This window comes from Podarcis raffonei, chromosome 4 (assembly GCF_027172205.1).
Source record: "Podarcis raffonei isolate rPodRaf1 chromosome 4, rPodRaf1.pri, whole genome shotgun sequence".
Lineage (NCBI taxonomy): Eukaryota > Metazoa > Chordata > Lepidosauria > Squamata > Lacertidae > Podarcis > Podarcis raffonei.
Window position 1 is genome coordinate 24,566,878 of NC_070605.1, and position 27,992 is coordinate 24,594,869.

General features: G+C 41.9%; 1 protein-coding gene and 2 long non-coding RNA genes across 3 annotated transcripts; 1 reads left to right on the forward strand and 2 right to left on the reverse strand.

The window, feature by feature from the left end:
• Positions 1-210: 210 nt before the first annotated feature.
• On the reverse strand, positions 211-3,647 carry LOC128412632 (uncharacterized). Its single transcript, XR_008330119.1, has 2 exons — positions 3,538-3,647; positions 211-1,708 (listed from the first exon to the last, which is right to left on the reverse strand). It is a non-coding gene; the product is annotated as an uncharacterized LOC128412632 (long non-coding RNA).
• Positions 3,648-8,416: 4,769 nt separating this feature from the next.
• LOC128412634 (uncharacterized) lies at positions 8,417-10,130 on the reverse strand. The gene is made up of 2 exons (XR_008330120.1): positions 9,830-10,130; positions 8,417-9,487 (listed from the first exon to the last, which is right to left on the reverse strand). It is a non-coding gene; the product is annotated as an uncharacterized LOC128412634 (long non-coding RNA).
• Positions 10,131-10,771: 641 nt separating this feature from the next.
• FDX1 (ferredoxin 1) lies at positions 10,772-26,342 on the forward strand. Its single transcript, XM_053385802.1, has 4 exons — positions 10,772-11,243; positions 21,640-21,764; positions 23,611-23,740; positions 25,022-26,342. The coding sequence occupies exons 1-4, from the start codon at positions 11,089-11,091 to the stop codon at positions 25,140-25,142; spliced, it is 531 nt and encodes a 176-aa protein (XP_053241777.1). The 5' UTR covers positions 10,772-11,088; the 3' UTR covers positions 25,143-26,342.
• Positions 26,343-27,992: the final 1,650 nt, after the last annotated feature.

Consider the following 27,992-nt stretch of genomic DNA (forward strand, 5'->3'; position numbering starts at 1 on the left):
ATCTCCTGAGTCAATAAAACATGTTTAGAGTTGTGTTAAAAGTAGATAATGTAAATAAAGAATGAGCTGCTTTATCTGCTTTGGATTTCCCCCTCCTTCCCTTTCACAAGGCTGTGAAACATAATAAACATAATAAAACGATCTAGAGTCAATAAATGTTCTGGAATCGTGCCAGGTAAGAAAGTTAATGACACAAACGTAGCTGCTTGCTGTGGGCATGTCACATTATTCTCTTTGTGAACTGCCTTTGACTATGTACTACAGGTTTTGATGCTCAGTGCTGAAAAGGTACATTTTTTAAAAGGGTGGGGGGAAACAATGCCATAGAAACTGTTCTAACAAGGCACAGATAAACTTTGTTCTCTGCAATCTACTTTCTCAAACTGTGGATCTGAACACTTGATAATAATAAATGTGAAATAAAGGATATTTTGAAGCACACTGACATAGCATTTTTAAGCACTCAATCTCCTGGGAACTGCAGTTTACCCCTCACAAGAGCTACAATTCCCATCACCCTTAATAAACGGCAGTTATTGGGATTCTTTTTTTAGAGGGTGAAAATGTGTTTTAAATATATGGTGTGTACACAGACTATACTGCCTACATGCCCCAGTGTGAGAACATTCCTAGACTCAAGTCAGAAATCCTGAGAACAAAACATTTTGGCTTACATAGGAGCAATCCTGTTCAGGCCAATGAGAAGACACAGAAATAAGTTGTTTGACCCAAGGTCTTTGGGCCTTTGGCTTTGTTGCCTAGGAAGGCTATGCTATGCCGAGCAGGAGCCCAAGTTTTAAAGTCCATTCTGTCTTATGTTTCAGAGCTAGCTGAAGAATCTGTCTTGAAGACCTTGGAAATATGACTCACCCCAACAGTCCATCTCTATACTGAAGATTCATAAGGAACTACCAAGGCAGTTTAACAGAGCTTTGAGCTAGAGCTATCTGAAGATCTGTTATAACTCAGATCAAAGGAAGGGAAAGTTGTGTACAAAACTATATTCTGAGTCATATGTACTTATAAATTCATTCTCCAAATGCTAATACTTACATAGCCAAACCAGTACCACCCATCAAAAGAGGAAGATGTCAACAGATTTGGGAGAATCCCAAGGTTTTCAGAAAAAAACTTGGGGGTGAGAAGCAAGGGAAATTCTTCCCGATAAGGACCGGGCATTATTTATTTGCATTTATGAGTCACTTCCCATAAAATTATTTGAATCTCACATCAGAAACATCAGTGTGAGGTGGTAGCTGTGATGCTGCTCTGTCTGTGCAAGTCTTTGCATGAGGCCTCACCAGCAGTAAATCAGGCTAGAGGTAAGCCCCTTTTCTCAGCATGCAGATAAAACAGAAATGGTTAGAGGGAGGCATGGGTTTGATAAGGAATTGGGGGGGGGGGAGGAAGGAAGGAAACTTGTTATGTATTGAAGTTCTCACCCTGGGCCAGCAGGGGGATACTGTAGATAGTTTTCACTCAGGTCCACATTTGCAAATAAGGAATTGAAAGTGACGTTCAGTGATTGGATAGTTACAGAAAGTTGTTACTGTTGCTTGTAGCTGAGCTCTGTACAGTATAAGCAGGTTGGCTGAGCCCTTCAGTTCAGTTTTGTTCTGGCCTGTGAATAAACAAGAGCTGTCTGAGGAATCGCTGTGTCGTCTGATATGTTCACCCACAACTTAACAAAACTGGGAACATCAGGAGGCTGGAGAGAAGCAGAAGAATTGTCAGGACCCATTCCACCCTGTGTGCAGAGGGAGCAATTTAGAGGAACAAAGATAAAAGGGTGGAGCCCTCTAAAGCAGCATCGAAATAAAGGTGAGAAGAGAAAGGGGGAAATTCACAGAGCAAATAATAAGGAAATGAGAAGCAGAGATACTAGAGTCAGAGGCTGGGACAAAAAGGTCCCAGTGGCAAGCTTATAACAGGACATTGGTGGACTATAGGAAAAGTTGGATAAAGGACAAGTCCAGTGATGAAAAGAGTGTCTGAGCTCCTGTAGCAACTGCCCACCCCCCAAATATGCTCTGGAGTAAGAATATATTGGCACTCTGAGATCCTCAGGGCCAGAGGAAGAAGTGGATAAACATAGATTGGATATAACAATTATCAATAGAAACAATTACACAATTAAGAATAGTAATGGAACACTAGTGGAATGGAGTAACCACATATGGAGTTACACATATGGAGTTCAAATAGCGTGTGTCTTTTTGCTGGTTACACATATATTTGATAAACATTCAAAACAACATACATGCTGAAAGTGTAAAGTGATGATATGCTATTCCTGAGTTATTTATAACCATTCCTAAATAATGTTTCCCTCATCCTTGCTAAATTATTTACCCATTTTAATTTGACAGCTATTTTAACCCTAGGCAGGTTGTGTAGTGTGGTTTTTTAAAAAAAGAAATCCCAAAAAATTACAAGCCAATAAGCCTGTTAAATATAGCTCCTAAGCTCTGTTCCTGTTATCTACTGCATAATTAGAAACTTGGTTGGAAACCAATTAATATTGGTTAGAAACAGGTGGGGTTTCTTAAAGTTTTAAGCACCCTCTAAATCAATGTTTCACCTTTAAATGCAACTAAGCCATCCGTTGGCCATCTGAGAATTTGTCTGCAGAGCTGATGTTAGCTTTTAATTCCATAATTAAGTTCTGATTTAGGGATTTGCTTCACAACACAAACAATGATAAAAGAAAATTTATTGTGGCTACTTAAAGAGCCCTACCAAAATAATGTCACCCTGTTGAGGATGGTCTAAATGCACATTTGGCAGAAGGTGTTAGCATTTATTTATTTCATACAATTCATATAACCTCTTGATTGGTGGGGAGGGGGGAGGAGAACAAAGCTCATCAAAGCAGTTTTGCCCAGGGGTCAGACAGAAAAGTATTTTGGAGCATACTGAGTCAGCTATCAGTCACCTGAATTAAGCTTGTGGACCACTGGTGATCTGCAGGCCACAGTTTGGGAGCTCTTGATCTATACCAGTATTCTTCAAGCTTTGGTCCCTGGATGTTGCTGGACTTCAAAACTCATCAGCTCTGACCATTGTCAAAGCTGGCTGGAGATGGTGGGAATTGTAGTCCAACTACATTATAGGGACCCAAGGTCTTATCCTCTCTTTAGTATGTCTAATTCCCTTTTGAAGTGATCAAGGCTAGTGACCATCACAGCTTGTTCGATGCAGCATGTTCCATTAATTACATTATGTACTTCCTGTTGTGTGCGCTGTTTGTTTCACCATTCAACTTCACTGGATGACCCTGGCTTCTAGTATTATGAGAGTGGGGGAATGGTTTAGATAATGAGCAAGGGCAAGCCTTGGGCTCATGTGCTTCCTCCTATCAGCCCTCTCCCCCTTATGTGCAAAGAACATTCTGTTTATGTTTGCTGCAAACCACAGTTTGCAATTTTGTCTGAACCCAGGAAACAATTATTTGCCCACAAACCAGGGTCACAGACCATATTGTACCGCTTGCTTTTCGTTTTCTATAACAATTGTTGCCCCAACAGGGCTGCTTACCCAGTTCCAGATGTTGTTGTTGTTGTTACATTATTAATTGTTGTTAACAAATGTACAGACCGCTTCATAGCACAAAACCATCAAAGCTGTGTACAAGATAAAAACACGATTAAAAACAGAATAAGCCATGAAAACAAAAGTTCTAAAAACGACGAAATGAGTTCGGCAAACTCTAAAAACATTAAAGCAATTTCATCTGATATATAATTGTTCCATAAGTGACTGGACCACACCTCTAGATAGCCCTCTTAAACAAACAAAAATCTTCAGCAGGCATCTTAATATTGTTATATGAGGTGCCTGTTTAATTTTGACTGATTCGAAAAAGCTGAAGCAACACCTAAATGCCCAGTTTCTGTACTGGGCAGGGCAGGGATATAGGTAAGGTAGTCCAGTTCCTTCTATACCCTGACCCCAAGTGTTTGGCTTGCAAAAGGTGCTGTCTCTAAATATCTGCCCCTGATGCAACCAGCTCAGGTCCTTAACTTGCTAAGACTCGCAATCTGTTCCCAGGCACGGTTCAGGCTTATCTGACCCATGTGGCAACTGGGTGTGTGAAAATGCCTGCCGTAAATCCTTCAGCGAAAGCCATGTTAATGGTTGGAGCAGCACTGATAGTCACGTATGCCAATGTTGGCAAGGGTGAGGTCTGGAGACTTGAAAGGAAGTAAATTCCAACCTGCTGCCTTTCTGTCTTGTTTGGCTGATTTTTTTCCTCCAAACAAAACTTCATAGTGGTCTCGCTCAGCTTTTGTTCATTTCCATGCCACTGCCGCAGAAGAATTTATTGGTTGGTTGTGTTTCACCCTAACCATTATTTGGCAAGGTATTGGAATGTCCCACAAGTGTCATAAAAGCCATTCCTAACATTTTATTTATATTCTCCTTTTCTGCAGTTGCATCCAGAGCCACATACATAACAAAGAGAAATACACAAGCTCAATAATGAAATACAAGAAAAGCCGGGAGCCCAAGTGTAACTGAAGCCAGAGACAATGACAATTAGAGCCAAACTATTCTAGTTTTGCCTCTAACCTTTCCGGAAGTACAAGGGCAATACTGAGAGCAAGGAGGAGAAAACTGGCAGCCAGTGTCACCTCCTAGACTGGATGCAAGGAATAAGGCGGGCAGGTGTGGCTCGCTGAGGGCAGATTGACCTTGGCCTCATTCATCCTAATGGTCCAGCATCCACTGGTTGGACAGTCATTCCAAAGCCACAGCACAACCACTGAAAAGACCCAGGGTTTTTTCCCAAACTTATTGGTGCATAAGCAGAATGGACCACATGAATGAATTCTGAATTCACCTGCAACAGAATTAGTTCCATTTTCAAGGGGGTGGATCCCACCCCTTCTCTTTCATGCTTGCACACCCAGCCCCACATAACTGAACTGAGAGTGCAGCCTCCATGGTTAGCCTCAGGAGCCAGGCAGGTCCTCAAGGCATTCTAGGCCCAGGCTATTTAGGGCACCATTACTTATATACTAAAAGGGACGTGGGTGGTGCTGTGGGTTAAACCAGAGCCTAGGACTTGCCGATCAGAAGGTCGGGAGTTCGAATCCCCGCAACGGGGTGAGCTCCCATTGCTTGGTCCCTGCTCCTGCCAACCTAGCAGTTCGAAAGCACGAAGTGCAAGTAGATAAATAGGTACCACTCCGACGGGAAGGTAAATGGCGTTTCCGTGCACTGCTCTGGTTTGCCAGAAGCGGCTTAGTCATGCTGGCCACGTGACCCGGAAACTGTACGCCGGCTCCCTCGGCCAATAAAGCGAGATGAGCGCCGCAACCCCAAATTACGACTGGACCTAATGGTCAGGGGTCCCTTTACCTTTACCTTACTTATATACTGCCATCTGTATATGATGCCTTTAAAAGAACAGGTTACACCAAGGAGCTTATACAATCTAAAAAAAAAAACAGAAACAAGATTAACTATGGATCCTTGTATGCTGCTCTGAGAGCTTTTGTGGGTAAAAAGTGTGGTATAAATGCTGTAAGTAAAACCAATCAAGCAATATATAGTCACCTTATGCTTATTCTTGGACTGGTCCAAGCCATGTTGGCACCCAAGCCAGACCCCAAAATGGTGCTCCCCTCCCTGCCAAGGAAGAATGGAGGAGGGAGATCTACATCGGGAAGAAGGGGAGAATAAGGTTTGACATGTAGATCTGCTGCCCCAGTGGATCCTGCTGCCTGAGGTCGTTACCTCACCTTGCTTCATGGGTGGATCAGGCCTGCCTGTGAGGAAGATCCTCTCCTGTTTGATGTGTAAATGGGACTACTGAATGGTGTTGTATCAAAGTAAAGGATTTTATTTTTACCTTACCTCAGTCCTGCAGTCTTGGCACTGCTAACTGGATGTGGACAAACCAACTGAGGCCATATCTAGATTGCAGGAAGGTGTGGTTCTTGCAGGGGAAGCCTGTAATGTTTATAATTGGCAGTGCACATATTAGAGTATATGATGCCAGACCTAGCTGATAAGAAATATAAGCTAGCTACTGAATGGGCTTTCCTTGTGCAAACAAACTTAACACGTGGCTAACTAAACACAACATGTTTATCTACGGCAGATTAAATGAAACTCTTTATTTGAATTTGTATCAAGGATTTTTTTATTGTAAATGCCCAAAGTCAACAAGAAAACTACAAAGACAAAGGACACACTCAGGTCGGCAGGTCGATCTACATACAGAGCCAAAGCAAATATACAGGAAGTTTCAATCAAACCCTCTTTTCCTCTCAGAGCTAGTTTCCATAGTGGTTTAACCATCAATTTCTCTTCTCAGGGAACTCTGGGAATTGTAGCCTTGTGTAGGGAATAGGTTCTGCTAACAGCTCTCAGTGCCACCATTAACTAATTACAGCTCCCAGGATTCACTGTTTTGCGATATAATTTTAAATGTATAATGCAGATGAGGCCTGCCTACCTCAGATGTCAGGGATTAAATCTGGAACCTTTTCCATGTCAAGCACTCACTCTGTCACTGAGCTACTCCAACTCAAAAGCTTGCTCAATATTTGAGACATTTTTGTTGGTCCAAATAAATGTATTGCCTTACCTAGGCTGAAATAAGAGCTAATGTAAATATTATCATGTTCTTACACACATATCCCTGCTCAGAACCTGTGTGTTCCAATTAGGGCTTGACAGAGAGCAGAGCAACCACTAGTCTGGACATGGGTTTAATTTCCAAACAAGGGTGTCAGTCAGTGCTTTCCTTCTAGAAAAAATGGTGCCGGTACTGCGTATCCTTGAGTACCACCAGAAAAAACGCACTGGTGTCAGTCATATATATGATTTAAGCTTCTTAGCTGCGATTTTGCTACTCTTACTTCGACATGAATCCCGTCTAATTCCTGAATCCAGCAAGTGTTAAAATCTAATGAAGGGTCACATTGTTGAATTAGCCTGGCAAGGGCCATGATGACCCCTAAGTATGGGTCATTAATGTATTTTTAGTCTTTGTTGGAAGCTGCCCAGAGTGGCTGGGGAAACCTAGCCAGATGGGCCAGGTACAAATAATAAACCATCATCATCATCAATGCTTGTTTTCTGGGGGGACATACCCCTAAACATTTTGTGAATCTAAGTTTGGCCTCATTGAACGGAAATATTTCAATATGAATAGGAAAATGAGAGTACCCCTAAAAAAATTTTTTAATAGAAAAAAAGCACTGGTCATCATTATAAGAAGGAAGAACATAAAATAGAGGGTTTCAAACTTTTTTTATCTGGGCCACATTTTCAGAATAAAAATGTGCTTGCGCCACACTGATTTTTTTTATTGCTAAGAAACACATTGGAAAAGAAAAGAAAATGAAACTCCTAGCAGCACTTCATTTATATCATAGAGCACAACCCCTTTATAATATGATTGTGGGACATCCAGAAAGTGTAAATCAATGCAGCTGCATAAAACATGAATCATTCCCAATATATATTGATTGTCCTTGAATCTTCACGCCACACTTGCCATCCACTCCTGCCACACCAGTGTGTCCTTTGAGAGCCACTGACATAAAAGCCTGCTCACTATCTGTTAGCATTTAAGTTGGTCCCAGTGAAGGCATTGCCCTACTGTGGTTTCCTCACCTACCAACAGACCAGCAATGGCTACCTATGCTTCCTATGGTACTTAAAGTAAGTGTAGGTTTGTGTCAATTTTATTATAATTGTTATGATTTCAAAAATTATTTAAAGGCTCCTTTGCTTATGCCACTTGTTTGCTAGCCTGCTGTAAGGGGCACCTCTCTCAGTGTACAGCAGGCGTACCAATTTCTAATACAACAAACGCTTGAAGGATTCCTATTGTACACAAAACAGTGTGTGCAGCCTCCCTCACCACATATTGTCCTTTCTTGGTTTGCTCTGCCCCCTCATGGCACAGGATCTTACTACATCTTGTGCTAATATTACCGTAATTGTGCAATGAATTTAAACTCAGGCCTCATTTGCACTATACGTTTAAAGTAATGCTACACGACTTTAAATAGTCATGGCTTCCCTCAAAAATCCTGGGAACTGTAGTTTGCTAAGGGGGCTGAGAGTTGTTAGGAGACCCCTATTCCCCCCACACAACTATAGTTCTCAGAGTGGTTTAACAATCACTCTTCCCAGGGAACTCTGGGAATCGTAAGTCTGTGAGGGGAATAGAGGGGTCCCCTAACAATGCACAATCCATTGAGCCATATTTATTTTTTACTGTTGAATATGAAGAAGATGATCTAAACTATCTCTGTACTTCCCTCAGTCACGGTCATGGCTACAGTTATGGGGCCATTTTGGTTTCGTTTTTCTTTGATTGATTTGCACATCCTGTTGATTTTTTGCAGTTACCGGTATATTCCGAAAATTAATAAACATGTTTTTTTAAAAAAACAACAGACAAACCTACAGTTCCCAGGATTCTTGAGGGGGAAGCAAAGATGTTTTAAAGTGGTGCAGCATTGCTTCAAATGTACAGAGCAGATGGAGCCAAAGAGAGCTTGGAGTTATGGTGAGTAATTAATTGCATATATGAGTTGAGCCAGAGGAATAAAAATCCATTAGGAGGCATCAGACCAGGATAGGCAACCTTTTTCCCCTGCTGAGACCACAGATAGCCTTTGGGGTAATCTGTGGGACTTAGACTGCTTCATTGAGCAGGGTTGGAGCCACAAGTGGATGGGGGTCACCACAACCCAACTCTGCTACCTCCATTGCTTCCATTTCCCCCTTTTTGTCACTAGGGATGGGGGGAGAAATTCAATTCAGTTCACATTTACAGGAGAACACATCTTATTTGCAGTCTCTGAGGCACAGCAATCCTAGGGTAAAGCCTGTATTTGTGAAAACAGCATACAAAAATATGTTATATGAGGGAAAAATGCTTTGCAAAAATGTGTATGTTATGCAACATTGCATATAAACAAGGGTATGCTGGAAGAAATTAGTACTAAAAACAAGTTAAGAGCAAAATAATTTAAAATGTTCTCAGGAGGTTGGCTGGAACTCTACAGAGGAGCACAAGCTATTCACCGCACACCTGTTGCTGCAAAGAGAACGCCTGTTTGCAGGCAGGCTACCTTTTGGAGTCAGTGAATGTGTGTGTGTGTGTACCAGCTAAGAAGGGGCAGAAATGAGTTGCATAATGTTTTGCTTGGCTTTTTACCAAATCCTTGCCTTTGTGCCATAGGGCTTGACACCAGTTGATTCAGTTTACCACTTGGGAAGCAGTCCAGGTGGAAGAAGAGTGGCAAGGAGGTGTTTGTTCTCTTTCAGTCACTTGGGGTAATTGGATAAAGAACTGTGAGGCTCAATGATGAAATTCAGGGTGTGCTCTGGCAGGCCTGGACTATCCAGTTACTTTACCCAGGAATCATTGTCTTGTTGTTTCAGTATTTAACGGTTAAGTACTGGAAGCTCCAAGATAGCTAAATTCCAACCATTTGCTTTTAGGTTAGGTTACCTTTAGGTCAGGGACGTGGGTTAAACCACAGAGCCTAGGACTTGCCTATCAGTAGGTTGGCGGTTCAAATTCCCGTGACGGGGTGAGCTCGGTCCCTGCTCCTGTCAACCTATCAGTTCGAAAGCACGTCAAAGTGCAATTAGATAAATAGGTACCGCTCCGGCGGGAAGGTAAACGGCGTTTCCATGCGTTGCTCTGGTTCGCCAGAAGCAGCTTAGTCATGCTGGCCACATGACCCGGAAGCTGTATGCCGGCTCCCTTGGCCAGTAAAGCGAGATGAGCGCCGCAACCCCAGAGTTGTCCGTGACTGGACCTAATGGTCAGGGGTCCCTTTACCTTTACCTTTAGGTCAACAGAAACAGGAGGAACATTCAGAAAATAAACTTATTGCGTATTTCACTGTAATGAACGCAATATACACAACACAATTAAATAAATTACAGCAGGCTCTAGAACATAGGCCTACCTCTGACTTCAGCTTTTTGGCACTGAATTTGCCATGCCACCACAATGAGCACTTCTCCTCATAGTGCAACAAAAACTTCTGAATAACCGTGCCTGGTGCTTCTGTTGCTCCAAGGATTCTTCTCACACTTCCACTCAGTGGCCAGCAGTGAAAAGAGATTCTCAAAGCTCAAACTTATACAGTGGTACCTCGGGTTACATACACCTCAGGTTACATACGCTTCAGGTTACACTCTGCTAACCCAGAAATAGTGCTTCAGGATAAGAACAGAAATCGGGCTCTGGCAGCACGGTGGCAGCAGGAGGCCCCATTAGCTAAAGTGGTGCTTCAGGTTAAGAACAGTTTCAGGTTAAGAACAGACCCCCGGAACGAATTAAGTACTTAACCCGAGGTACCACTGTACAGTATTAAAAAAAACCTCTCTTGCAATAATGTTGCTGCAAAATGAGACTAGTTGGCCTGGCAACTATATCATTTGAACAGCACTTGACCTGAAAGAATGGGTGACAAAATTTGCAAAAGGAAAAGGCAGGCAGAGTGAGATTTTGGTGTGCCCGAAATTGAGACTTAACATTTACACCCAATTTCTTATTGATAAGAAATACATTGCGAAACAAACAAAAAGCAAAAAAAACCCATAAAGCGGTGCTTGAGTTATAACACAGAACACAACTTTATAATATGGTGATGGGGGCAGCCAGAAGGCATAAAACAATGCAGAACGGCCTTCAAGTGTCAGGTTTCAAGCTTAGTATTTTTTTCGCGCTCCCCTGACACAAGCAGCAGGACGGCCTCGGTGGAGGCGGAGAATTGGGAAAGAAAGATCTGCCCTTCAAATCCAAACTCTGTGAAGCCGAAGGCGCCTTTTGCGCAACTTGGGAGAGCTCCGCCTACGCTAAGGAAAGCGCCCGCCTTGCGAGGCGTCGTTCTAAGCCAGCCGCCGGGCGGCGCATACTTAAACACTTACGAGAATAGCCGCAGCTGGTGCCGGTTGCGTAAAGGGGAGGACCCGGCCTTCGGACTTTAGTCGTCCTGAGGGGAAAGTGAAAGGAAGCCGCAGCTCCAGCCTCTTCCGCTGCTGCCGAGACTGACGGAGAGTCCCTTCCTCGATTACCGCCGCTGCCGCCGCTGCGTGATGGCTGCTACCAGCACCACCGCTCTCCTCCGGGCTGCGGCCTCCTCCGGCTGCCGGCTTCTCTCGGCCTCCCGCGGGGTCAGAGGCGGCTGGGCTGCCGCTGCCAGCCTGGGCCCGTCGCGGCTGTTCCACGCCTCGGCCCGGGCGCCGCTCAGGTAAGCGGGAAGCCTGTGCTTGGCCGCCTTTCGCGGCGCGTTTCCTCGCGGCCTCTCTTCTGCGGCTGCCTCTCCCGCTCTTTCCCCCCCTCACGGAGTCACTGAGAGGGTCGCTTGGCTTCAGCCTCTGGGTTCAAGAGCGGAGGGGAGGCTGCCTCTCGTGAGGGGGGCCTGGGAGTGGGGACACTCTTACTTTCTCTCTCTCTCTCTCTCTCTCTCACACACACACACACACACACACACACACACAGAGCACCCTCTCTCTGTCTCTATAGAAAAGCCTTTCTCAACCTATGGGTCTCCAGATGTTGTTGGACTACAACTCCCATCACCCCTAGCTAGCAAGGCCAGAGCTCAGGGATGATAGGAGTATAAGGGTAAAGGGACCCCTGACCATTAGGTCCAGTCGTGGCCGACTCTGGGGTTGCGGCGCTCATCTCGCTTCACTGGCCGAGGGAGCCGGAGTACAGCTTCAGAGTCATGTGGCCAGCATGACCAAGCCGCTTCTGATGAACCAGAGCAGTGCACGGAAACGCCGTTTACCTTCCCCGCCAGAGCTGTACCTATTTACTTGCACTTGATGTGCTTTTGAACTGCTAGGTTGGCAGGAGCAGGGACCGAGCAACGGGAGCTCACCCCGTTGAGGGGATTCGAACCCCCGATCAGATCGGCAAGCCCTAGGCTCCGTGGTTTAACCCACAGCACCACCCGCGTCCCCCGATAGGAGTATAGGCCACCATAAAACATCCATATCCCATATAACTGTTGACTATAATATCACTATATAAAGTTGGAAGGAACCCTGAGGATCATTTATTCTAGGCCAACACCCCGCAATGCAGAAATAGGCAGCTGTCCCCATTGAACCTGAAACCTTGGCATTATCAGCTGAGCTTTTCCAAGCGCAAAGTCTTGCACACACTCTGTCTCTCATGCTCTCTCGCCTCCCCCCCCCCATTCTTAACACACACTCTGCTTCTCTCACACACTGTCAATTTAATAATAATAATTTTATTATCTGCACCCTGACCATTTGGCTGGGTTGCCCCAGCCACTCTGGGTGGCTCCCAACAGAATATTTAAAGGTAAAGGGACCCCTGGCCATTAAGTCCAGTCGTGACCGTCTCTGGGGTTGCGGCGCTCATCTCGCTTTACTGGCCGAGGGAGCTTGCATACAGCTTCCGGGTCATGTGGCCAGCATGACTAAGCCGCTTCTGGCGAGCCAGAGCAGCACACGGAAACGCTGTTTACCTTCCTGCCGGAGCGATACCTATTTATCTACTTGCACTTTGACGTGCTTTCGAACTGCTAGGTTGGCAGGAGCAGGGACCGAGCAACAGGAGCTCACCCCATCACAGAGATTTGAACCTCCAACCTTCTGATCAGCAAGTCCTAGGCTCTGTGGTTTAACCCACAGCGCCACCCGCGTCCCTTCTATCACAGGTACAAACACTCAGATCTGCATGACTGTTTGGACAGGGTACATAGTGAGATCAAATGACTGTGTATGGAATTTCTTCAATAAGCACACATTTGTGACGTTTAAGGCAACTTTAGCAAATTATACAGGCTTATATAGAGTCGATCCCTTGCCTTAGCTTTACACAAGCATAGAAATTAAGTCAATTTCTCAGAGGAATAGCATGCTTGCATTGTGAACTGGATGCCTGATTAAGCAAGAATTTCAGGGTCCCTACTTCCTATCAAACCAGCTCAAGGCTGAACTTTTACTGCACAAAGATCCTTGACATATTCTTGATATACGTAAGCAATTATCCTACTTTCATGCACTCTCTTACAGTTTTTACATCTCTTCACATGTAGGCTATCTCTCAAAGATAGCCACACACTGCCCCTCAAGCCTAGACTGGTGCATACAGTGCTGTCTAGAGGACACATTTGGGAGAGGTAAATCCCTTCTTTAACCACCATTTGGTGATGGAAGATAGGCTGGCATAATCTTCTACAAGAAAGCTGACTATAATCAACCCCTTGTGTAATATATTTACAGTTGACTGAGACGCTTGTCTGAACTTAACATTCTATGCAGGACAAGGACAGTTGCACACTGTACCTGGGATGGTGTGGGCTTAAGGTAAATTGTAGGAATGAAAAACACGGCAGACGAGAGGTAGGTGTCACATGAGGCGTCTTGAGGCGTCTGACTGGGCAAACCCCCGGCGTCTCAGTTTTATTGAGTATTAACAAGCATTGCCACAGGTGTGCTTGTGGCTGATTGGTTGATACAAACACAAAGAAACTTGTTGCTGATTGGTTAACATAAGTACAAGGCGGGAATTACATGTGAAAGGTGGGAATTACATGTGAACATTAATCATCGATAGATTAAAGGCTGGGAAACGAGGTTGGGACTAGACAACCATGAAACCTCCTAATTAATTTTTTTTTTTAATATATTTTTATTCATTTTCCAAAACAATAATACAAATTGCACAAATTTCTATACATTTGATTTCTTTTTGACTTCCTTCAACTTCTCTGATAATCATCCGTATTTACATCTCAGATACGCATTTCTCTATTTATATTGCCATTTATCTTCCCTCCCACCTCTATTGCTTTTTAACAATATATCTCGACTTTTACAGTGCTTCTTGAAACCCCGCCAGCGTTGTTTGCACATCACATATTCTTTTCAGATATTCAACAAATTTTCCCCAATCCTCGATAAACTTTTGGTCTTTAAAGTATCTAATTTTTCCAGTTAATCTGTCCAATTCTGAATAATCTGTCAACTTCAGTCTCCATTCTTCTAACGTCGGAATTTCTTCTTGTTTCCATTTCTGGGCCAGTAGAGTTCTTGCTGCTGTAACCGCATATTGAAAAAGTTTACAGTCTTTCCTTCTTATTTCATTTCCTGTAATTCCTAAAAGGAAGGTCTCTGGTTTTTTAACAAATGCATATTTTAACATCTTTTTCATTTCGTTGTAAATCATCTCCCAAAAACCCTTCACTTTCCTACATTCCCACCACATGTGATAGAACGTGCCTTCTTTTTCTTTGCACTTCCAACACTTATTGCACGTCTTATACATTTTTGCAAGTTTTACCGGAGTGATGTACCATCTGTAAAACATTTTCATTACATTTTCTTTTAGTACTGTACATGCGGTAAATTTTAAGCTCTGATTCCACAGTTTTTCCCAATCTTCAAACTGTATATTATACCCAAAATCCCTGGCCCATTGTATCATCACTGATTTGACTTCTTCATCTTTCAAATTCCATTCTAACAAAATTTTATACATTTTCGATAAAATTTTGCACTCATTATTTATCACCTCTATTTGAAACCTTGAATCTTTTTCTGCATAGCCCCTTTCTTTGACATCTTTTTTAAACATCTCATTAACTGGAAAATAGTGCAACCAATCATAAACATGTTCCTTAACTTGTTCATATGGCCTTAATTTCCATTTTCCTTCTTCCTTAATTATCAATTCACCATATGTAATCCAATTACCTCTCATATTTATTTTCTTTACAGTCATTACCTCTAGTGGTGACAGCCAATGTGGAACTTTTGGCTCTGAAACCTCCTAATTAATTATAACTGTAGATGTGGTCAGCTATGCATTGAGAACAGGTCATCATGAACTTAAGATACACTGAGCAAGGAAAGAATGTCTTAGTGTTTGGAACAGGTTGGTACAGTGTGTGCAGAAACAGAGAGAAGATTATAAGCGAGACTTCCCAGAATGCTAGAGAAAAGAAGCAAGAAGCGAGACTTCCCAGAATGCCACAGTTACGTGCAATAAAAGAACTTATGTGCAGAAAGAGAACTTCCCTTCAGTAAATAGTATGTCATAGTTGCTGCTTCTCCAGGCATGTTAAAATTGTTGCATGTCCTTTTGAAGGGTGGTCTTCACTCCTGCTTCGCTGCCTGCTTCCTTTCCAAACCATATTACAATTTTGCCACAGTGAGCAGGGTTACAGAAGAAGATGCTTTTGAAAGAGAGAATCCAGAGATGGTGAAAAGTGAGGCTAGAAAGAGATTCTCCAACATGATAGGCTTGTGAGCTATGACAGTGCCCCATCACATGTCCCCTGTCATGTTATGCTACTGCTTGCTCCTCAGGTCTTATAGGTTAGAGACAAAAGTGCAAGAGATGCTGTTGTGTATGTACAGTACAATATGTGCTGTAGTGTGTACTAGAGTGGTATTTCCCCATAACATGGATTTGACTTGTGGCACCACAGTCTTGCTTTTATACATCTTTGAATTGCAGAAGCGGCTTAGTCATGCTGGCCACATGACTCGGAAGCTGTACACCGGCTCCCTCGGCCAATAAAGTGAGTTGAGCGCCGCAACCCCAGAGTCATCCATGACTGGACCTAATGGTCAGGGGACCCTTTACCTTTACAATCACATATTATGTGGGGGGCGGGGGGTTGATTCCAAAGGTTCTGTGTATACACAAAAAAATATATACTCAGACCCTTGAAACCACCCCCGTTTGAGCATCTCTGGGCTTCCAGAGCCAAATGCTGTCACAGTATCTCATGGAGCTGTCCAAGTTCCTGCTAGATCTCATGGAAGCATCCCATGGAACCATATTTGTTACCTGAGGCACAAGTAGCCTCAGTGGCTAGGAGTTCTTTTTGTCAGTTTTGACTGGTATGCTAGCTGTTGCAAAACAGAGACAGTCACCACTATGGTCCATGCACTGGTAACTGCAAGAAGAAGAAGAAGAAGAGTTTGGATTTGATATCCCGCCTTTCACTCCCCTTCAGGAGTCTCAAAGCGGCTAACAATCTCCTTTCCCTTCCTCCCCCACAACAAACACTCTGTGAGGTGAGTGGGGCTGAGAGACTTCAAAGAAGTGTGACTAGCCCAAGGTCACCCAGCAGCTGCATGTGGAGGAGCAGAGACGCGAACCCGGTTCCCCAGATTACGAGACTACCGCTCTTAACCACTACACCACACTGGCTCTGGATTACCGCAATGCATTCTATGTGAGGCTGCCCCTGGATTTGATCCAGTAGCTTTAGCTAGTGCAAAATGTTGCAACTAGACTGGCGGTGGGAACAAACTAAAGTATCCTCAGCACATGACACTAGTGTTAAAAGACCTGCACTGGCTTCCCATCTGCTACTGGGCCAGGTTCAGATTTCTTGTGCTAATGTATAAAGCCCTGAGCAACATAGACCCAGGATACCTTAAGGACTACCTAATCCTATGTGTCCCAGGTGATTACTGAGATCATATATGGGAGCACAAAAGCACAACTCAGGTCAATGAGGACTCGTGCCTTCAGTGTAGTGGACTTAACACTATGGACTCACTCCCATTAGAAGTCAGGCAGGCACTGTCCCTGCCAAGTATAGACATCAGGAGAAAATGATTTTATTTCGGGGGGCCTTTGTACTTTGATTTATGTGCTGATGTTTTATTCTTCAGTGTTTTCATTTATGTTTTAAATTTTGCATATTTTTTATTTTTGATAAGCTACTTTGAGACCCAGATGAGGTGAAAAGCAGGGTATACTTTTTAAAAATGAATAAATGTTCAGATAAACATAGGATATTCCTATAATAGTTGTCTACTTCTTTTAGGTGGTACGGAGGGGGAAAATGCATGAATTTCAAGTCTGCTCTGATCTTGCTGTAGATAGAATTCCACATACGAAGCAAAAAGACCTTGGAGTGTTTGTGTGTAGAAATTCATCATCTTTAAACACTGTTGTTTTAAGCTTTGTAAAAATTGTGACGTTAACTAACCATAAAATTAGCACATACTTGACTGAATTTTGCAGATAAACAAGGTCACTCTTTCATTCTTGATTATGTCTCATGGCATGCATCCTTGTTCCTAAGAACAGCTTGTGACTGTCTTCTGGAGTGGGGAGAGGGAATGAGGGGATATTTGACAAGAACTGAAAATGGCATCATAATATTGAATGTGGCATCATAATAAATCATGTCACACAATGCTGAATAATTTTATAGGGGATACCACCATGCTTAATTTAAAATAACTTTTGTCCTTTTAGTACAAAATAGAATTTTGTACCTGACCTATTTGGTGATAATAGGTCAGGTCAGAAATCTTAGGTAAAATTAAGAGGCCAGTCACTTGAACTCTAAAAGCAAAATTATCTTTATAATTTTACTGAGCTTACACCATCCTTGTTAGGATGTTTGGAGGAGTTCATTTCCTTATGTTTTTCTATTGTCTTGTTTTACTAAAGTGTTTTTGTGCTAATGCAAACTTTGAGGTTCCCCCAAGGTTCTGGATGGTGCTCTTTCAGCAATAGAAGGATCAGCATTCCAAGAAAGGGTTTACTGCTTTATGGGATCAGTCCTTGAATTTGCTTGCCTTAGTCATCCCTCCCCATTCCTTTTCTCTCTCATATTGTGTCTTAGATATTATTTCCTTGCACACAGGTGCACACAGGTGATTCTCCCTCTATGTGAGGCAGCAAACAAGCATACAAACATTTAAATCTTTGGAGTGTGGAAAGATGTTCACTTTGATGCACAACCTTGTATCACTTCTAAGAATTCACATGAGGGAAACTACAGTATATACATTTTTGGAGTGAGGAAAAAGATTTAGTCTAGGGATAAACAGTATTAAAGACCATACAGGAGAGAAATCATATGCATGCTTGGATTGTGGCAATGAGCTTTTATGATAAATCAATCCTTAAAGAAATTGGAGAACTCTCTCAACAGGTAAACCCTAAATGATTGGAACATGGAAAGCTCAATTTCCCCCAAAGAAAGAAAGCTCTATATCTACTGAAAAGCACAAGCTTTTCTGTGAAATCCTGATCCACATTGAATAATCCATAGAGAAAAGAATCCTGTGAATTACAGAAATACCAGTACTTGAGCTGTGAGGGAAAGCTTCAGGCAATGCATAGCATTAAATCTTCCTGTTAAGCAACTCACAATGATCAGAGCTGAGCTCTTTCTGACCTATCACCTATTCCTAGCCAACAGAAAAAATACACATAGCAAAAACTGCGAATTTTCAGACTGTGACAAAAGAAAAGTGTGGTTGCTTGTGACAAATAAGACTCCTTCCAGCAGCCAAACAAGTCCCCATAACAAAGGAGTATATCTCATGCTTACAGCTACTCCTACAGAGGCTGAAAGCATTGCAAGCAAGTGATCTGATAGAAACTGTTTCTTATAAGTGTTTGAACTAGTTCTGAAGACCTTTTCTGCATGCCACCTGGGAAGGAGGTCTGGAGGGTGGTGACAAGAGAGCAGACCTTTTATGTAATAAATAGCTCGTTGTTGTTGTTGTTTAGTCGTTTAGTCGTGTCCGACTCTTCGTGACCCCATGGACCAGAGAACGCCAGGCACCCCTGTCCTCCACTACCTCCCGCAGTTTGGTCAAACTCATGCTGGTAACCTCGAAAACACTATCCAACCATCTCATCCTCTGTCGCCCAAATGCTCTCCTTAGGGAGGGCTACATGGCACTAACATCATCTCAACCTATTTTTTATTAATATTTTTCGGTGGCATCTTTATTCTGTTATATTGCTAGGCATTCTTCTCACTTTTCTAACTGGGAAGAAGCTCTAGGTCAATGTTAGAAACTGAGATATGAAAGCTAGTAGCTAAATGGCAGCTTAAACCTAGCTTATGAGCGCTGCAACAGAATGTCTAGGTGCGCTTTTTTATAACAATACAAAGCTGAAAATGAATTAACTGCAGCTAAAACCATATATTCATTTTTCACATGGTCTAGTCCTCATTTGAAGACTGCAAAAAACTGCTCATTTGAAGACTGCAAAGCCATACTTCCCCAGCCCACCCCCTAATATTCTTATGAGGGTCCCTTCTCCAGTCCTCAGAGAATGGCTAGAAGTGGGGAGGCAGAAAAAGGTCCTTTCGTTCCAACAGTAGCAGTTTTAATTTGAAATCTTAGGCACAGTACATCTCCCAGAGCTCAGAAACTGCTTGTATTAATGAAATTCCCTGTCACAAAATGCGCCTAGAACTATGGGAGTTTCAAAAGCTGTTCCAGGTGTGCTGTGCTCTGTTTTGTGTTGATTTGCTTCTGTAAGATTTCTTTTCCTTTTCCACTCTGTTTTAAATGCAAGTTGTGATATATTATGATGGCACTGTTTTGATTGCATTTTATTGTTTGATTGGGACGCGGGTGGCGCTGTGGGTTAAAGCCTCAGCGCCTAGGACTTGCCGATCGAAAGGTCGGCGGTTCGAATCCCTGCGGCGGGGTGCGCTCCCGTTGTTCGGTCCCAGCGCCTGCCAACCCAGCAGTTCGAAAGCACCTTCGGGTGCAAGTAGATAAATAGGGACCACCTACCAGCGGGAAGGTAAACGGCGTTCCGTGTGCTGCGCTGGCTCGCCAGATGCAGCTTGTCATGCTGGCCACGTGACCCGGAAGTGTCTGCGGACAGCGCTGGCTCCTGGCCTATAGAGTGAGATGAGCACACAACCCTAGAGTCTGGCAAGACTGGCCCGTACGGGCAGGGGTACCTTTACCTTTTATTGTTTGATTATAATTTTTTTATATTTTTAATCTCTAAAACCAGCTAGAGAACTTTGGTTATAATGCAGTTTATCAACCGTATACCATAGATAAAAAGCTACAAAGCACAGTTTCACTTACATCCATGGTTAACTACTGTTAATTTAATGGCTTCCAATCAAACAAAAGTTCTAGAAACCAACTTTTAAACCACTTTTATATCATTTTTTGTTTGGAAGCTCTTAACATAGCTTCTTTGTTTAGACATAACTAGGAAGCAGTGGGTATCTTTTAAGGTGACCCAGAAACTACAACTAATCCAGAATGCAGCAGCTAGACTGGTGACTGGGAGCGGCCGCTGAGACCACATAACACTGGTCTTGAAAGACCTGCATTGGCTCCCAGTACACTTCCAAGCACTGTTCAAAGTGTTGGTGCTGACCTTTAAAGCCCTAAACAACCTTGGTCCAGTATACGGTACCTGAAGGAGCGTCTCCACCCTCATTGTTCTGCCCAGACACTGAGGTCCAGTGCCAAGGGCCATCTGGCGGTTCCCTCACTGCGAGAATCCAGGTTACAGGGAACCAGGCAGAGGGCCTTCTTGATAATGGCACCCGCCCTGTGGAACACCCTCCCACCAGATGTCAAAGAGAAAAACAACTACCAGACTTTTAGAAGACATCTGAAGGCAGCCCTGTTTAGCGAAGCTTTTAATGTTTAACAGACTATTGTATTTTAATATTTTGTTGGAAGCCGCCCAGAGTGGCTGGGGAAACCCAGCCAGTTGGGCGGGATGTGTGTGTGTGTGTGTGTGTGTGTGTGTGTGTGTGTGTGTGTGTATTAAGATAATATAATAATAATTATTTATGCAGCTTTCTTGCTAATTTTGCTGATCATGTACAGTGACAGTATTCAGGTAGCTGGAGCTCTTCTGTACCTTGACTTTTTAAGCAGAGAACATTCTCCACTTTAAAGGGGTCACAATAAGAGGTTGCATTCAGTAATTCTGATAGCAATGACTACTAAAGAAACTGAGCAATTACAATAAAAGTCTCAACTTGAGAGAACTAAAAATGTTTTTGGATATGTTTAAATACACTAAATATATTTATAGCTACATTAAAGGATTGCAGCAAAAGATCTATATTTATCAAAAGTGTTCTAATCTTCAACCAATTTTCTCCTCAAAGTGGTCCACAAATATTCACAGTTTGTTGTTGGGTTGTTTAACTAATATCCTTAGGCATCTGAGGGAACCGGTGTGGGTGCATAAGGAGTTTACAGGTTAGATGAGAGTTAAGAAGGGCATGTATAGAAGTGGAAGAAAGAGGAAATCACAAGGGAAGAGTATACATGAGTAGGCAACAGTTGCAAGGTGAAGGTCAGACTGGCTAAAGCTCAGCATCAGCTCATGCTTGCAAGAGGGGTTAAAAATAATTTTAAAAGGTTTTTTTGGCTACGTCCGAAGTAAGAGGAAGAACAAGAAAGTGCTAGGTCCTCTGCATTGAGAAGACGTAGAAATGCTATTGGGTGACAGAGAGAAGGCAGAACTACTCAACACCGGCTTTGCCTCTGTCTTCACACAAAAGGAAAGCGATGCTCAACCTGGTGATTAGAGAATAAATGATGTAAGGAGGGAGCTGCAGCCAATGGCTTCAAGTTACAAGAAAGGAGATTCCGACTAAACATCAGGAAAAACTTTCTGATATTAAGAGTTGTTTGGCAGAGGAACAATTTCCCTTGGGAGGTTGTGGACTTTTCTTCCTTGGAGGTTTTTAGCTGAGATTCCTGCATTTCAGGGGCTTGTACTAGATGATCCTTGGGGTTCCTTCCAATTCTATGATTCTGTGATCCTTTTGAATCCTTCACACTACTATAGGTAAAGGCTGCTAAAGATCGTTGTTTCTTTATTTATTTTTTCAGCTCAGAAGATAAAGTTACTGTGCACTTTATAAATCGTGATGGTGACAAGCTAACAGCCCAAGGGAAGGTTGGAGATTCTCTTCTAGATGTTGTGATTGATAACAACCTAGATATAGATGGATTTGGTAAGTACTTCCCTGTAACTAGAGAATACGAGTTCAGAGGGAAAGGAAATATTGGTTTACTTTGTTTGACTAGTTGGATCTAGTTTTGGATGCTTTCTTCTAGGTCCTACTGATTTGAATGGGAGAGATGAGTTTTAACTAGAGAGCACCAAAGCCTGTGAATTTTAACCAAAATAGGGCATTCTGAAACAGGCATGAGTTTCATTTGACACTGGTCTCTGAGTAAATGTCTTTTCCCAAAAATTCAGTTGGTTTAATTTTATTCTGCAGTACAGTGCATTTTGCAAGAGATTTCCAAATTTAATGGGTTGCCTCATGACTATAAGGTAACTGTATTTTATTATTCAGGATATGTTTCCAATTTCTCTGGTTGAAATCATGCAAGTTAAATGTGCGTAAGATGCGCCCATACTATACTGTTTGACATGCCAATATATGAAATTTTCAGTTATCTAACTAACAAGGGAAAACAAGCAAAACAACCAATACCTAGAAAGTTAGGAAAAAGTTAGTTTTCCTGTTGGAAATTCTCACTGACTATTTTAAATGGTTACCAGTTAGTGTTAAAATGCCTACAAATGATTTTTCTGATATTTTTTTTTATATTTTTGAAAATTGTGTCTTTAATTTTGTCACTAGGGGGCATTGCAGATTTAGATAGCTTACTGCTCCTGAAAGACTAAAACATATTTGCCTGCTTCATGCAGATCTTCCCTCCCTTAGCATAATGCTCTGTTGCTCTTAAGATGGTGTTTACAACTACATTTTTATATTTAATTATTTTGGCTTTATTTCTGTTGCCGATTATTACCTGATGCATATTTCACAGAAACTATCCCAATATTTGGTTATTAATACTTGTTGCAATTCATGTTTTCTAAAATATCTTTAACAAGGAGAAAGAAAGCCAGGATTCTGCAACCCCTCTGTGGTTGATGAATTATTTTTATGTTAGAAGTTTAAGGAACACCTTACGTTCATTTTAAACAAAACCATTCCTTCTAATTGCAAACTCAGCTGGTAATATAATTGTAGCCAAAACAGGACTACTATGAAACACCCCACACAAACACCCACCCACAATGAGAACAGAGTGGTTAGTGGCTAACAGAATGCAAATTGTCTTGGATGGGACAAGAGGGAGGGAGGCACTCCAAGCTGTAACATTTTGCATTCGGTCCCACTTGTCAAGTTTAAGATACATATTACCCTCCACTTGAATAGTAAATATATACCCAGTTTCTTTAAGATATGATGATATGATACCAAAGGGAAGGGGGAAATACAGCAGCGAAGACTGCAAATGAAATAGGCTTGCTTTACATTCTGTCTTTGCTTCTGAAAGATTTGCAAAGTTGGCCAAAGGTTCTCCAATTCCTTTCATCTTAGCTTCAGTATTATCTTATGCACAGTTTGTTAAGTCTGCTGAAACTAGTATAAGAACTAGTTTCCAGTGTTTTCATATTTTCCTAAAATTTTAAATGTAACGAATGCTGTTTAACTGTCCAGCCTTAATTTTTTTTACAAACATTCCTATAAAAATAAATTTAAGCTTAGGATTTGTTTTAATTCAACATTTAAACCACACCTGGCATGATAAAATATTGCTACTCAGATACTTTTAGATAATGGGGAAAGTTTTGAGATAATTTAACATGGCATACGTGTTTAGTGTTTGTTAAATATTAGTAAAATTGGCTAAACCAATTTAAATCATTTTTTAAAACTTCCAGAACATTTTCCAGTTTAAGTGTTCTGGGAGAATCATCTTACCGACAGTAGAATTTAATGCAGAAGTCTTAAATGTCTGCGTATTAGTCTGCCTAATTGTTACGTTTGTCTTTAGGTGCATGTGAAGGAACACTTGCCTGCTCCACTTGCCACTTAATCTTTGAAGACAATATATTTAAAAACCTAGATGCAATCACTGATGAGGAAATGGATATGCTGGACCTTGCCTATGGATTGACAGACAGGTAAGGTGAAACCAGCTTAAAATCTACCAAATGATCTTATAGTATCACTCCAGAACTGACATACCTAGTAGGTCATACTAAGTATATGAACCCCTCAAACAGTGGCTTATCATAATTTCGATTTATTGGAAACAAGACAATTTCAAACTATGGATTATGAAGCTGGCTTGTTTCAACAAACCTTAGTTGATACTAACCACATTTTAGGACTAAACAGTAGTTAATAAAAAATGGAAGCAAAAGTTTCTGATGTACTGCCGTGCCAGGGAAGGAAAGAAATGCATGGCTAGAAAGCTTCCTATGACACATTCCCTTTGTGATGGTTAATCATAATACCCCAGAGTAAAAGCAGCCATGCATCCTCTGGGTTACTCTTTACTTTATCAATCTATGATGCAGGCTCCTGCCTGTAAAATTGGCTCTGGCTCTAAAGCTTCTTTGACTTCTTCTAAAATTTGGACTCAACTATTCAAAACAATGAAAGAGCCCAAAGCAAATCCATACTCTTGAGTTTCTTTACATTTTTGAATGCAGGTTTTCACTATCAGCCAAAAACATTTCCCTTGTCAGTTTCTCTTAGTGTGACTTGACAAGCAGACATTTTGGGCAAATAGTCTTCTCCTGTGGTGTTCCATACCTATTAATTTGGTCAACCAACCAACCAACCAACCAACCAACCAACCAACCAACCCAGAAGCTCAGTAATTGATGCAGTCTTAGACTAACAGTTTGGGAATGGAAATGTTCCCTCAGCCTTAGGTGTACAGTGGTACCTCAGGTTAAGTATTTAATTTGTTCCGGAAGTCCATACTTAACCTGAAACTGTTCTTAACCTGAATAACCACTTTAGCTAATGGGGCCTCCTGCTGCCGCCGCGCCGCCAGAGCATGATTTCTGTTCTCATCCTGAAGCAAAGTTCGTAACCTGAAGTGTATGTAACCCGAGGTACCACTGTAAAACGTTAGTAATGGTGGCCTACCATACAGGGTTGTTAGAAGAATTACAACAAGCTAATGTATGTGAATTTAAGCCTTTTCTTCCTTGATTTCTGCCCTTGTACATATCATATTTAATGGGTTGTATCCAGTGCTAATCCTACTTGGAGGAGACCCATTGAAAACAATGGACATAACTAATTTGGGTCCATCAATTTCAACAGGAGTACTCAGAGTAAAACTTCGTTGGATACAACCCATTGAATTTACCTCCTCCCCTCCCCCAAATATTGCCGCACCCATGCATTTATACAAGTTTATGTAAATGTTTTTTTCTCCTCTGTAGATCTCGACTGGGTTGTCAGATCTGCCTGAAGAAGTCTATGAACAATATGACTGTTCGAGTGCCTGATGCTGTGGCTGATGCCCGCCAGTCCATGGATATGAGCAATAACTCTTTAAAATAAGGCCTTCAGGGTATTTTTTGGGACATAAAATATTTTTATAACTTATTTCTAAATGTTTTAATGAATGAGAGAATATACACAAATATGCATTTTTTGATTATAAAGATTAGATTGTAAAGATTAACTTTATCTGTTAGCCTTAGAGTTTTTGAATCTAAAATTAGAGACCGCTTAGAAAGACTATGTTAGACACACAGGCTACAGTCCGATACTCACTAATCTAGGAGCAAGTTCCATTTAATTCAGTGTGACCTCTACACAGTGTAACTTCTACACAAAAATGCAGAGGATTTCACCAACTGTGCCGTTTTGTTCCTAGAGGAATGCTTCCTTTTTATTAGCATTTACTGCTAATAATTCTCCCCTCTTTGTGGGGGAGAATTCCATAAATGGGTGTTGCTAATGAGAAGTTCCTCATCCCCAGTTGTCTTCTGACTGCGGGATTACCCAAATGAGGACTTTGGCATACGGGCCTTCCAGATTTCTGGCCCCGTAACCTGTTTATGATTTCTTCTAGAATAGCATATTACATGAAATAACACATCTTATGAGAACACATTTACCAAGGTAATTTCCAGTATGCACCAGGGCATAAAAGAACAAATCAAGAAATGAAATAAGCCAAGGGAGATGATAATAATTACTGTCTTCCTCCACTGGTCCATGAGGACTGTACAGTTGCATAATGAAAAAGAGCCACATTTATCCTGCTCTGCCTCTTTTGTCTCCTTTAAGGCATCTTGTACTCCAGTGGCACAGAATAAATGCATAAACAATACGACTTAAAATGCTCTAGAGTTGGTGTTTTTGTTGCAGAGAAGATTTTCATGCACACGTTGGTTTTTCCAACATGAGCCACAATGATTTACACAGAAACATTATACTCTGCATACTGTAGGATGCAATCTTTTATCCTAAAGCAACTTGCCACAATATCAAATGAATGTGATTGTGAAGTGGCAAACACAGTAAGCTTTAGATTGGTCAAGAGCATTTCTGTGGTGGCATTTCAATGCAAAGTTTACCTGTGCTTCCTTTGAAAAGAAAATGTTTCTTGAATTAATCCTAGGTAGCTAGGCAGAAAGAGACCAATGTTTCTTTCCAGTCCTGTAATTATCCTATAAATGTTGGTGATGGACTACTCGGAGATGTATGTATTTCTCAGTTTTAATAATCTGAAAATAAATTCTTTTTCTATTATTGCTTTTGTAATTAGGAAGTGTCTTTCATTTTTAGGTTTAGTTAGCAAATGTGTTAAGCAGTGAAAGCGGAGCCAAATTTCTTGGAGAATAACAGTGCAGTCCTATACATCTCTACTGAGAAGTAGGTCCCATTGAAGTAAGTTCAAATTGGAAATTCACAGTTGCACATAATTTTGGCCTGAAATTCCAATTTCAAAATTCATTTGATCCTCAGAGCCTGAAGCATATTAATATACACTTGCATTATTTGTTACCTAAATCCTACACACTTCTGGTGTATTTTGCCTGTGATAACATAGTCTCGTTTAATGTTGTCTGGGCGTAGGAGTTGATATGCCCACATCTAAAGCTATGTAAACCTAATGGAGGGACAACTCCATCCCTTACTTATGGCAAACTCTTGACCATGTGGGTTCTGTCCTAAGAGAAATTTAAGCATGTCTAAAATAGTATGTGCACTATTACTATATTAAAGGTAAAGGGACCCCTGACCATTAGGTCCAGTCGTGGCCCACTGGGGTTGCAGAGCTCATCTTACTTTATTGACCGAGGGAGCTGGCGTACAGCTTCCAGGTCATGTGGCCAGCATGACTAAGCTGCTTCTGGCAAACCAGAGCAGCAGACGGAAACGCCGTTTACCTTCCTGCCAGAGCAGTACCTATTTATCTACTTGCACTTTGACATGCTTTCGAACTGCTAGGTTGGCAGGAGCAGGGACCGAGCAATGGGAGCTCACCCCGTCGCGGGGATTTGAACTGCCGACCTTCTGATCAGCAACTCCTAGGCTGTGTGGTTTAACCCACAGCGCCACCCGCATCCCGTTACTATATCACAAGGCTGGAAAAGCATTTGATTTCCACGGTACCACTACATGCTTGAATATCTGTATTCTTCCCCATCCACTCCAAAACAGGTGATATTGTCTATTTTAAGTGGGATGTCTGCAGGCCTAAATGGGCAGGGAGCTGGTCTCTTCCTCTATTATTACAGGAACATAGCGGTGGGTTTGAATGCTACCCACCAACCTGTCTTGGGCAGGGTATTTACACATGCAACTCTTGTGCTGTTGGGGAGTTCGTTCTGAGTCCATAGGGTTGCTTTGTTGGAATAGAATGAATGGTTTGCTAACATATGAAAGCCGGACTCCATTCAGCATTCGATAGCCTGATTCACAGATAAACCATGGTTTATTGGATCGTCCAAACCTGACCTAGCAGCTTAACGACAAACAAACCATGCTCATAAGTTATACAGTCTCTGGCTAAATGTGGCTTGCATTTCTGTGTATCATATTTCTAAAATGATCACTAATGGACACAAAGTAGTCCCTTGAACTTGAAAATTGATTGATGGCACTAAGGTATTTCCAAAAATAGTGCTTTTATCTGTAATGTTTTGCTTGCTGCAGTTGCTGGGCTTAAATGTCAGCTTTGATGGAAAGGACAAGGAAACAAGAATTTCGCAGCGTTCTTCAAAGTTGCTTCACAAAATAGCCAGCTGTTCTTTCTATCAGGTCGGGGTAAAGGACAATTCTGGTAGCACTGTTCCTTCTGTGTTCTCATCTCGGTTACATTGTACAACTCCCTTTCCGACGAAAAAAGCCCATCTTTTTTGCTGTGTTTGAATGAATTGACTGAGAAACGCCATC